At 51.5% G+C, this 12,778-nt stretch overlaps 1 protein-coding gene across 1 annotated transcript in view; it reads left to right on the top strand.

Moving 5' to 3' along the window:
* LOC124041068 (ryanodine receptor 2-like) overlaps positions 1 to 12,778 on the top strand; it is a gene marked incomplete at its 3' end in the record, with an annotated part of 293,761 nt that overhangs the window by 216,336 nt on the left and 64,647 nt on the right. Inside the window, 4 exon segments of the mRNA XM_046358233.1 lie at positions 1,579 to 1,748; positions 6,024 to 6,244; positions 6,968 to 7,058; positions 8,677 to 8,817. Coding sequence (XP_046214189.1) covers positions 1,579 to 1,748; positions 6,024 to 6,244; positions 6,968 to 7,058; positions 8,677 to 8,817 — 623 coding nt within the window.

The following is a 12,778-nucleotide window of genomic DNA, read 5'->3' as shown; positions in this document are numbered from 1 at the left end:
GTCTAGATGGGTCTGTGGTAGAGTCTGACTATGGTCTGTCTGTTGTGTGTCTAGATGGGTCTGTGGTAGAGTCTGACTATGGCCTGTCTGTTGTGTGTCTAGATGGGTCTGTGGTAGAGTCTGACTATGGCCTGTCTGTTGTGTGTCTAGATGGGTCGGTGGTAGAGTCTGGTCTGTTGTGTGTGTCTAGATGGGTCTGTGGTAGAGTCTGACTATGGCCTGTCTGTTGTGTGTCTAGATGGGTCTGTGGTAGAGTCTGACTATGGCCTGTCTGTTGTGTGTCTAGATGGGTCTGTGGTAGAGTCTGACTATGGCCTGTCTGTTGTGTGTCTAGATGGGTCGGTGGTAGAGTCTAACTATGGCCTGTCTGTTGTGTGTCTAGATGGGTCTGTGGTAGAGTCTGACTCTGGCCTGTCTGTTGTGTGTGTCTAGATGGGTCTGTGGTAGAGTCTGACTATGGTCTGTCTGTTGTGTGTCTAGATGGGTCGGTGGTAGAGTCTGGTCTGTCTGTTGTGTGTCTAGATGGGTCGGTGGTAGAGTCTGGCCTGTCTGTTGTGTGTCTAGATGGGTCTGTGGTAGAGTCTGACTATGGCCTGTCTGTTGTGTATCTAGATGGGTCTGTGGTAGAGTCTGGTCTGTCTGTTGTGTGTCTAGATGGGTCTGTGGTAGAGTCTGACTATGGTCTGTCTGTTGTGTGTCTAGATGGGTCGGTGGTGGAGTCTGACTCTGGTCTGTTGTGTGTCTAGATGGGTCTGTGGTAGAGTCTGACTATGGCCTGTCTGTTGTGTGTCTAGATGGGTCTATGGTAGAGTCTGACTATGGCCTGTCTGTTGTGTGTCTAGATGGGTCGGTGGTAGAGTCTGGCCTGTCTGTTGTGTGTCTAGATGGGTCTGTGGTAGAGTCTGGCCTGTCTGTTGTGTGTCTAGATGGGTCTGTGGTAGAGTCTGACTATGGCCTGTTGTGTGTCTAGATGGGTCTGTGGTAGAGTCTGACTATGGCCTGTCTGTTGTGTGTCTAGATGGGTCTGTGGTAGAGTCTGGTCTGTCTGTTGTGTGTCTAGATGGGTCTGTGGTAGAGTCTGGTCTGTCTGTTGTGTGTGTCTAGATGGGTCGGTGGTAGAGTCTGACTATGGTCTGTCTGTTGTGTGTCTAGATGGGTCTGTGGTAGAGTCTAACTATGGCCTGTCTGTTGTGTGTCTAGATGGGTCTGTGGTAGAGTCTGACTATGGCCTGTCTGTTGTGTGTCTAGATGGGTCTGTGGTAGAGTCTGACTATGGCCTGTCTGTTGTGTGTCTAGATGGGTCTGTGGTAGAGTCTGACTATGGCCTGTCTGTTGTGTGTCTAGATGGGTCTGTGGTAGAGTCTGACTATGGCCTGTCTGTTGTGTGTCTAGATGGGTCTGTGGTAGAGTCTGGCCTGTCTGTTGTGTGTCTAGATGGGTCGGTGGTAGAGTCTGACTATGGTCTGTCTGTTGTGTGTCTAGATGGGTCGGTGGTAGAGTCTGACTCTGGCCTGTCTGTTGTGTGTCTAGATGGGTCGGTGGTAGAGTCTGACTATGGCCTGTCTGTTGTGTGTCTAGATGGGTCTGTGGTGGAGCCTGACATGTCAGCAGGGTTCTGTCCGGACCACAAGGCAGCCATGGTGCTGTTCCTGGACCGGGTCTACGGGATAGAGGACCAGAACTTCCTGCTTCATCTGCTGGAGGTGGGCTTCCTGCCTGACCTCAGGGCTGCTGCCTCGCTCGACACAGTGAGTCTCTAACCCAAACCCTGTAGACACAGTGAGTCTCTAACCCTGTAGACACAGTGAGTCTCTAACCCAAACCCTGTAGACACAGTGAGTCTCTAACCCAAACCCTGTAGACACAGTGAGTCTAACCCAAATCCTGTAGACCAAACCCTGTAGACACAGTGAGTCTCTAACCCAAACCCTGTAGACACAGTGAGTCTCTAACCCAAACCCTGTAGACACAGTGAGTCTCTAACCCAAACCCTGTAGACACAGTGAGTCTCTAACCCAAACCCTGTAGACACAGTGAGTCTCTAACCCAAACCCTGTAGACACAGTGAGTCTCTAACCCAAACCCTGTAGACACAGTGAGTCTCTAACCCTGTAGACACAGTGAGTCTCTAACCCTGTAGACACAGTGAGTCTCTAACCCAAACCCCTGAGTCTCTAGACACAGTGAGTCTCTAACCCAAACCCTGTAGACACAGTGAGTCTCTAACCCAAACCCTGTAGACACAGTGAGTCTCTAACCCTGTAGACACAGTGAGTCTCTAACCCAAATCCTGTAGACACAGTGAGTCTCTAACCCTGTAGACACAGTGAGTCTCTAACCCAAACCCTGTAGACACACAGTGAGTCTCTAACCCAAACCCTGTAGACACAGTGAGTCTCTAAACCCTGTAGACACAGTGAGTCTCTAACCCAAACCCTGTAGACACAGTGAGTCTCTAACCTGTAGACAAACCCTGTAGACACAGTGAGTCTCTAACCCAAACCTGTAGACACAGTGAGTCTCTAACCCAAACCTTATAGACACAGTGTCTCTAACCCAACCCCTGTAGACACAGTGAGTCTCTAACCCAAACCTTATAGACACAGTGAGTCTCTAACCCAAACCCTGTAGACACAGTGAGTCTCTAACCCAAACCCTGTAGACACAGTGAGTCTCTAACCCAAACCTTATAGACACAGTGAGTCTCTAACCCAAACCCTGTAGACACAGTGAGTCTCTAACCCTGTAGACACAGTGAGTCTCTAACCCAAACCTTATAGACACAGTGAGTCTCTAACCCAAACCTTATAGACACAGTAAGTCTCTAACCCTGTAGACACAGTGAGTCTCTAACCCAAACCCTGTAGACACAGTGAGTCTCTAACCCAAACCCTGTAGACACAGTGAGTCTCTAACCCAAACCCTGTAGACACAGTGAGTCTCTAACCCAAACCTTATAGACACAGTAAGTCTCTAACCCTGTAGACACAGTGAGTCTCTAACCCAAACCTTATAGACACAGTGAGTCTCTAACCCAAACCCTGTAGACACAGTGAGTCTCTAACCCAAACCTTATAGACACAGTGAGTCTCTAACCCAAACCTTATAGACACAATGAGTCTCTAACCCTGTAGACACAGTGAGTCTCTAACCCAAACCTTATAGACACAATGAGTCTCTAACCCTGTAGACACAGTGAGTCTCTAACCCAAACCTTATAGACACAGTGAGTCTCTAACCCTGTAGACACAGTGAGTCTCTAACCAAACCCTGTAGACACAGTGAGTCTCTAACCCAAACCTTATAGACACAATGAGTCTCTAACCCTGTAGACACAGTGAGTCTCTAACCCTATAGACACAGTGAGTCTCTAACCCTGTAGACACAGTGAGTCTCTAACCCTGTAGACACAGTGAGTCTCTAACCCAAACCTTATAGACACAGTGAGTCTCTAACCCTGTAGACACAGTGAGTCTCTAACCCTGTAGACACAGTGAGTCTCTAACCCTGTAGACACAGTGAGTCTCTAACAAACCTGTAGACACAGTGAGTCTCTAACCCTGTAGACACAGTGAGTCTCTCCAAACCCTGTAGACACAGTGAGTCTCTAACCCTGTAGACACAGTGAGTCTCTAACCCTAGACACAGACACAGTGAGTCTCTAACCCTGTAGACACAGTGAGTCTCTAACCCTGTAGACACAGTGAGTCTCTAACCCTGTAGACACAGTGAGTCTCTAACCCTGTAGACACAGTGAGTCTCTAACCCTGTAGACACAGTGAGTCTCTAACCCTGTAGATGCAGTAAGTCTCTAACCCCTGACCCTAACCTCGTCCCTGTGTTGTCTCTATGTTTCTCCCCCCAGGCTGCTCTGACCTCTACAGACATGGCCCTGACCCTAACCTCGTCCCTGTGTTGTCTCTATGTTTCTCCCCCAGGCTGCTCTGACCTCTACAGACATGGCCCTGACCCTAACCTCTGACCTCTACAGACATGGCCCTGACCCTAACCTCGTCCCTGTGTTGTCTCTATGTTTCTCCCCCAGGCTGCTCTGAGCTCTACAGACATGGCCCTGGCCCTAACCTCTGACCTCTACAGACATGGCCCTGACCCTAACCTCTGACCTCTACAGACATGGCCCTGACCCTAACCTCTGAGCTCTACAGACATGGCCCTGACCCTAACCTCTGACCTCTACAGACATGGCCCTGACCCTAACCTCTGAGCTCTACAGACATGGCCCTGACCCTAACCTCGTCCCTGTGTTGTCTCTATGTTTCTCCCCCCAGGCTGCTCTGAGCTCTACAGACATGGCCCTGACCCTAACCTCGTCCCTGTGTTGTCTCTATGTGTCTCCCCCCAGGCTGCTCTGAGCTCTATAGACATGGCCCTGACCCTAACCTCGTCCCTGTGTTGTCTCTATGTGTCTCCCCCCAGGCTGCTCTGAGCTCTATGTGTCTCCCCCAGGCTAGACATGGCCCTGACCCTAACCTCGTCCCTGTGTTGTCTCTATGTGTCTCCCCCCAGGCTGCTCTGAGCTCTACAGACATGGCCCTGACCCTAACCTCGTCCCTGTGTTGTCTCTATGTTTCTCCCCCAGGCTGCTCTGACCTCTACAGACATGGCCCTGACCCTAACCTCTGACCTCTACAGACATGGCCCTGACCCTAACCTCGTCCCTGTGTTGTCTCTATGTTTCTCCCCCAGGCTGCTCTGAGCTCTACAGACATGGCCCTGACCCTAACCTCTGACCTCTACAGACATGGCCCTGACCCTAACCTCGTCCCTGTGTTGTCTCTATGTTTCTCCCCCAGGCTGCTCTGACCTCTACAGACATGGCCCTGACCCTAACCTCTGACCTCTACAGACATGGCCCTGACCCTAACCTCGTCCCTGTGTTGTCTCTATGTTTCTCCCCCAGGCTGCTCTGACCTCTACAGACATGGCCCTGACCCTAACCTCTGACCTCTACAGACATGGTCCTGACCCTAACCTCGTCCCTGTGTTGTCTCTATGTTTCTCCCCCAGGCTGCTCTGAGCTCTACAGACATGGCCCTGGCCCTAACCTCTGACCTCTACAGACATGGCCCTGACCCTAACCTCTGACCTCTACAGACATGGCCCTGACCCTAACCTCTGAGCTCTACAGACATGGCCCTGACCCTAACCTCTGACCTCTACAGACATGGCCCTGACCCTAACCTCTGAGCTCTACAGACATGGCCCTGACCCTAACCTCGTCCCTGTGTTGTCTCTATGTTTCTCCCCCCAGGCTGCTCTGAGCTCTACAGACATGGCCCTGACCCTAACCTCGTCCCTCTATGTGTCTCCCCCAGGCTGCTCTGAGCTCTACAGACATGGCCCTGACCCTAACCTCGTCCTATAGACATGTGTTGTCTCTATGTGTCTCCCCCCAGGCTGCTCTGAGCTCTATAGACATGGCCCTGACCCTAACCTCGTCCCTGTGTTGTCTCTATGTGTCTCCCCCCAGGCTGCTCTGAGCTCTATACAGACATGGCCCTGACCCTAACCTCGTCCCTGTGTTGTCTCTATGTTTCTCCCCCAGGCTGCTCTGCTCTACAGACTCTGACCCTAACCTCTGACCTCTACAGACATGGCCCTGACCCTAACCTCGTCCCTGTGTTGTCTCTATGTTTCTCCCCCAGGCTGCTCTGAGCTCTACAGACATGGCCCTGACCCTAACCTCTGACCTCTACAGACATGGCCCTGACCCTAACCTCGTCCCTGTGTTGTCTCTATGTTTCTCCCCAGGCTGCTCTGAGCTCTACAGACATGGCCCTGACCCTAACATGTTGTCCCTGACCCTAACATGGCCCTGACCCTAACCTCTGACCTCTACAGACATGGCCCTGACCCTAACCTCGTCCCTGTGTTGTCTCTATGTTTCTCCCCCAGGCTGCTCTGAGCTCTACAGACATGGCCCTGACCCTAACCTCTGACCTCTACAGACATGGCCCTGACCCTAACCTCGTCCCTGTGTTGTCTCTATGTTTCTCCCCCAGGCTGCTCTGAGCTCTACAGACATGGCTCTGGCCCTCAACAGGTATCTGTGTACAGCTGTTCTTCCCCTGCTCACTAAGTGTGCCCCACTGTTCGCTGGGACAGAGCCCTACGCCTCGCTCATAGACTCTCTACTTCACACCGTCTACCGGCTCTCTAAAGGATGCTGCCTCACCAAGGCACAGAGAGACGCTATCGAGGAGTGTCTGCTGGCTACCTGTGGGTAAGGAAGGGCTTTCGGGTTACTCTCTGCTAGTATATTTGACTGGCTACCTGTGGGTAAGGAAGGGCTTTCGGGTTACTCTCTGCTAGTATATTTGACTGGCCACCTGTGGATAAGGAATGGCTTTTGGGTTACTCTCTGCTAGTATATTTGACTGGCCACCTGTGGGTAAGGAAGGGCTTTCGGGTTACTCTCTGCTAGTATATTTGACTGGCTACCTGTGGGTAAGGGATGGTTACAACTGTAGGGATGGTTACACTCTCTATATGACTATCTGTCTTCTGGCTACAGATGTAGGATCTGAATTTGATCATCCTGTGGATGAAAATTAAAAATGTGTAGTGTATTTGAGGTTTTATAAGGCTTCTGAAGTTTTGTAATTACGATTTAGAAATGTCAGACTAGATTATCAACCCCTACAGAAATGTCCATTCATTATAATCTACATAATAATTCACATTTCCTGTTACTTTGGGATTTTTTTCCTGCTGTAGTAAACTGGCTCAAATTATGATCCTACATCTGTAGGTGTGGCTAAGGGATGTTTGGGGTACACTTTCCTACTTCTATGGTAGTGGTCCTTTAATAAGCCTGTGTGTGTGTGTGTGTGTGTGTGTGTGTGTGTGTGTGTGTGTGTGTGTGTGTGTGTGTGTGTGTGTGTGTGTGTGTGTGTGTGTGTGTGTGTGTGTGTGTGTGTGTGTGTGTGTGTGTGTGTGTTCCCAGTCAACTGAGGCCGTCCATGATGCAACACCTGCTGAGACGCTTGGTGTTCGATGTTCCTCTCCTCAACGAACACACCAAGATGCCTCTCAAGGTTTCATTAGGTCTTCTTCTCTGTAGCCCGCCATGTGGCTAATCTCCTGACACAATGTCCTCCAACCTCATCCTCCAACCTCATCCTCCAACCTCATCCTCCAACCTCATCCTCCAACCTCCTCCACCAACCTCATCCAGCCTCCTCCTCCAGCCTCCTCCTCCCTCCTTCCTTCCATCCCTCCCTCCTCCAACCTCCTCGTCCAACCTCCTCCTCCCTCCTTCTTTCCCTCCCTCCTCTCTCCTCCAACCTCATCCTCCAACCTCAACCAACTTCCTCCTCCAACCTCATCCAACCTCCTCCTCCATCATCCTCCTCCTCATCCTCCTCCAACCTCATCCTCCTCCAACCTCATCCTCCAACCTCATCCAACCTCCTCCTCCTCCATCATCAAATAAAATCAAATCAAATGTATTTATATAGCCCTTCGTACATCAGCTGATATCTCAAAGTGCTGTACAGAAACCCAGCCTAAAACCCCAAACAGCAAGCAATGCAGGTGTAGAAGCACGGTGGCTAGGAAAAACTCCCTAGAAAGGCCAAAACCTAGGAAGAAACCTAGAGAGGAACCAGGCTATGTGGGGTGGCCAGTCCTCTTCTGGCTGTGCCGGGTGGAGATTATAAACCTAGAGAGGAACCAGGCTATGAGGGGTGGCCAGTCCTCTACTGACTGTGCCGGGTGGAGATTATAAACCTAGAGAGGAACCAGGCTATGTGGGGTGGCCAGTCCTCTTCTGGCTGTGCCGGGTGGAGATTAGAAACCTAGAGAGGAACCAGGCTATGTGGGGTGGCCAGTCCTCTTCTGGCTGTGCTGGGTAGAGAGGAACCAGGCTATGAGGGGTGGCCAGTCCTCTTCTGGCTGTGCCGGGTAGAGAGGAACCAGGCTATGAGGGGTGGCCAGTCCTCTTCTGGCTGTGCCGGGTGGAGATTATAACAGAACATGGCCAAGATGTTCAAATGTTCATAAATGACCAGCATGGTTGAATAATAGTAAGGCAGAACAGTTGAAACTGGAGCAGCAGCATGGCAAGGTGGACTGGGGACAGCAAGGAGTCATCATGTCAGGTAGTCCTGGGGCATGGTCCTAGGGCTTAGGTCAGTTGAAACTGGAGCAGCAGCATGGCCAGGTGGACTGGGGACAGCAAGGAGTCATCATGTCAGGTAGTCCTGGGGCATGGTCCTAGGGCTCAGGTCCTCAGAGAGAGAGAGAGAAAGAAAGAAGGAGAGAATTAGATCATCCTCCTCCTCATCCTCCTCCTCATCCTCCTCCAACCTCCTCCTCCATCATCCTCCTCCTCATCCTCCTTCAACCTCCTCCTCCTCCTCCATCATCCTCCTCCTCATCCTTCTCCAACCTCCTCCTCCAACCTCCTCCTCCTCATCCAACCTCATTCAACCTCATCCTCCAACCTCATCCAACATCCTCCTCCTCCAACCTCATCCTCATCCAACCTCCTCCTCCTCCTCCAACCTCCTCCTCCAACCACATCCTCCAACCTCCTCCAACCACATTCTCCAACCTCCTCCAACCTCATTATAGTATTGTGTGTGTTTCTGAGGTGTTCAGTAATCATGCATCTTTGAGCACGATTGTAGACTGCGTATCTTGATGTTTCAGCTGTTGACCAATCACTACGAGCGTTGTTGGAAGTACTACTGTCTGACGGGCGGCTGGGGGAGCTTTGGGGCGTCGTCGGACGAAGAGCTGCATCTCTCCAGGAAGCTGTTCTGGGGCATCTTCGATGCTCTGTCTCGCAAGGTACAGACTACATCCAGTGGAGGCTGGTGAGGGGAGGAGGACGGGCTCATAATAATGTATGCAACGGAGTAAAGGGGATTGGCATCGGAAACACCTGGAAACCGTGGAAACCACGCGTCGGATGTGTCTGATACCGTTCTGGTGATTTCCCGCTCCAGCCATTACAACGAGCCCCGTCCTCCCAAAATGAAGGTGTCACCAACCTCCTGTGGACTACATCTACTGTGGTATTCAGTCCATCTACTGTGCTATTCAGTCCATCTACTGTGGTATTCAGTCCATCTACTGTGGTATTCAGTATCTACTGTGGTATTCAGTCCATCTACTGTGGTATTCAGTCCATCTACTGTGGTATTCAGTCCATCTACTGTGGTATTCAGTCCATCTACTGTGGTATTCAGTATCTACTGTCATATTCAGTATCTGCTGTGGTATTCAGTCCATCTACTGTGGTATTCAGTCCATCTACTGTGGTATTCAGTCCATCTACTGTGGTATTCAGTCCATCTACTGTGGTATTCAGTCCATCTACTGTGGTATTCAGTCCATCTACTGTGGTATTCAGTCCATCTACTGTGGTATTCAGTCCATCTACTGTGGTATTCAGTCCATCTACTGTGGTATTCAGTCCATCTACTGTGGTATTCAGTCCATCTACTGTGGTATTCAGTATCTACTGTCATATTCAGTATCTGCTGTGGTATTCAGTCCATCTACTGTGGTATTCAGTCCCATCTACTGTGGTATTCAGTCCATCTACTGTGGTATTCAGTCCCATCTACTGTGGTATTCAGTCCATCTACTGTGGTATTCAGTCCATCTACTGTGGTATTCAGTCCATCTACTGTGGTATTCAGTCCCATCTACTGTGGTATTCAGTCCCATCTACTGTGGTATTCAGTCCATCTACTGTGGTATTCAGTCCATCTACTGTGGTATTCAGTCCATCTACTGTGGTATTCAGCCCATCTACTGTGGTATTCAGTCCCATCTACTGTGGTATTCAGTCCATCTACTGTGGTATTCAGTCCATCTACTGTGGTATTCAGTCCCATCTACTGTGGTATTCAGTCCATCTACTGTGGTATTCAGTCCATCTACTGTGGTATTCAGTCCATCTACTGTGGTATTCAGTCCATCTACTGTGGTATTCAGTCCATCTACTGTGGTATTCAGTCCATCTACTGTGGTATTCAGTCCATCTACTGTGTTATTCAGTCCCATCTACTGTGGTATTCAGTCCCATCTACTGTGGTATTCAGTCCCATCTACTGTGGTATTCAGTCCATCTACTGTGCTTATCACGGTGTTGTACCTGTTGAAGATGCTGAGATTGTGATGGTTTAGGGCCCTCTAGTGGTCAGTGGGGAACATCACCTACCATACTATCTTACCCTGGGAGTGGTCAGGGCCCTCTAATGGTCAGGGGGAAACCTACCATACTATCGTACCCTGGGAGTGGTCAGGGCCCTCTAGTGGTCAGGGGGAAACATCACCTACCATACTATCGTACCCTGGGAGTAGTCAGGGCCCTCTAGTGGTCAGGGGGAAACCTACCATACTATCTTACCCTGGGAGTGGTCAGGGCCCTCTAGTGGTCAGGGGGAAACATCACCTACCATTCTATCTTACCCTGGGAGTGGTCAGGGCCCTCTAGTGGTCAGGGGGAAACATCACCTACCATACTATCTTACCCTGGGAGTGGTCAGGGCCCTCTAGTGGTCAGGGGGAAACCTACCATACTATCTTACCCTGGGAGTGGTCAGGGCCCTCTAGTGGTCAGGGCCCTCTAGTGGTCAGGGGGAAACCTACCATACTATCGTACCCTGGGAGTGGTCAGGGCCCTCTAGTGGTCAGGGCCCTCTAGTGGTCAGGGGGATACCTACCATACTATCTTACCCTGGGAGTGGTCAGGGCCCTCTAGTGGTCAGGGCCCTCTAGTGGTCAGGGCCCTCTAGTGGTCAGGGCCCTCTAGTGGTCAGGGGGAAACCTACCATACTATCGTACCCTGGGAGTGGTCAGGGCCCTCTAGTGGTCAGGGGGGAACATCACCTACCATACTATCGTACCCTGAGAGTGGTCAGGGCCCTCTAGTGGTCAGGGCCCTCTAGTGGTCAGGGGGAAACCTACCATACTATCTTAACCTGGGAGTGGTCAGGGCCCTCTAGTGGTCAGGGGGAAACCTACCATACTATTGTACCCTGGGAGTGGTCAGGGCCCTCTAGTGGTCAGGGGGGAACATCACCTACCATACTATCGTACCCTGGGAGTGGTCAGGGCCCTCTAGTGGTCAGGGGGAAACCTACCATACTATTGTACCCTGGGAGTGGTCAGGGCCCTCTAGTGGTCAGGGGGAAACCTACCATACTATCTTACCCTGGGAGTGGTCAGGGCCCTCTAGTGGTCAGGGCCAGTGGTCAGGGGGAAACATCACCTACCATACTATCTTACCCTGGGAGTGGTCAGGGCCCTCTAGTGGTCAGGGGGAAACATCACCTACCATTCTATCTTACCCTGGGAGTGGTCAGGGCCCTCTAGTGGTCAGGGGGAAACCTACCATACTATCTTAACCTGGGAGTGGTCAGGGCCCTCTAGTGGTCAGGGGGAAACCTACCATACTATCGTACCCTGGGAGTGGTCAGGGCCCTCTAGTGGTCAGGGCCCTCTAGTGGTCAGGGCCCTCTAGTGGTCAGGGGGAAACCTACCATACTATCTTACCCTGGGAGTGGTCAGGGCCCTCTAGTGGTCAGGGGGAAACATCACCTACCATAATATCTTACCCTGGGAGTGGTCAGGGCCCTCTAGTGGTCAGGGGGAAACATCACCTACCATTCTATCTTACCCTGGGAGTGGTCAGGGCCCTCTAGTGGTCAGGGCCCTCTAGTGGTCAGGGCCCTCTAGTGGTCAGGGGGAAACCTACCATACTATCTTAACCTGGGAGTGGTCAGGGCCCTCTAGTGGTCAGGGGGAAACCTACCATACTATCGTACCCTGGGAGTGGTCAGGGCCCTCTAGTGGTCAGGGGGAAACCTACCATACTATCTTAACCTGGGAGTGGTCAGGGCCCTCTAGTGGTCAGGGCCCTCTAGTGGTCAGGGCCCTCTAGTGGTCAGGGGGAAACCTACCATACTATCTTACCCTGGGAGTGGTCAGGGCCCTCTAGTGGTCAGGGCCCTCTAGTGGTCAGGGCCCTCTAGTGGTCAGGGCCCTCTAGTGGTCAGGGCCCTCTAGTGGTCAGGGCCCTCTAGTCGTGCCCTCTCAATCCATACAGTTGGAATCCAATGCACCTTGTAACTTCACTCACATTGTCTTGTTCACCATCACACTGGGTTATAAAGTGATTTGTGTTTTATGTCGAGACAAAGCTTCATATTAGCCTTTTGCCCCAACCAGGGGTCCAGAAGCTGTTTAAACTGTCTCTGACCTGCCCCGACCAGGGGTCCAGAAGCTGTTTAAACTGTCTCTGACCTGCCCCGACCAGGGGTCCAGAAGCTGTTTAAACTGTCTCTGACCTGCCCCAACCAGGGGTCCAGAAGCTGTTTAAACGGTCTCTGACCTGCCCCAACCAGGGGTCCAGAAGCTGTTTAAACTGTCTCTGACCTGCCCCAACCAGGTGTCCAGAAGCTGTTTAAACTGTCTCTGACCTGCCCCAACCAGGGGTCCAGAAGCTGTTTAAACTGTCTCTGACCTGCCCCGACCAGGGGTCAGAAGCTGTTTAAACTGTCTCTGACCTGCCCCAACCAGGGGTCCAGAAGCTGTTTAAACTGTCTCTGACCTGCCCCAACCAGGGGTCCAGAAGCTGTTTAAACTGTCTCTGACCTGCCCCAACCAGGGGTCCAGAAGCTGTTTAAACTGTCTCTGACCTGCCCCAACCAGGGGTCCAGAAGCTGTTTAAACTGTCTCTGACCTGCCCCAACCAGGGGTCCAGAAGCTGTTTAAACTGTCTCTGACCTGCCCCGAC

This window comes from Oncorhynchus gorbuscha, linkage group LG08, assembly GCF_021184085.1.
Source record: "Oncorhynchus gorbuscha isolate QuinsamMale2020 ecotype Even-year linkage group LG08, OgorEven_v1.0, whole genome shotgun sequence".
NCBI lineage: Eukaryota > Metazoa > Chordata > Actinopteri > Salmoniformes > Salmonidae > Oncorhynchus > Oncorhynchus gorbuscha.
The sequence above is the reverse complement of the archived record's forward strand: the minus strand, read 5'-3'. Positions and strand labels throughout refer to the sequence as shown.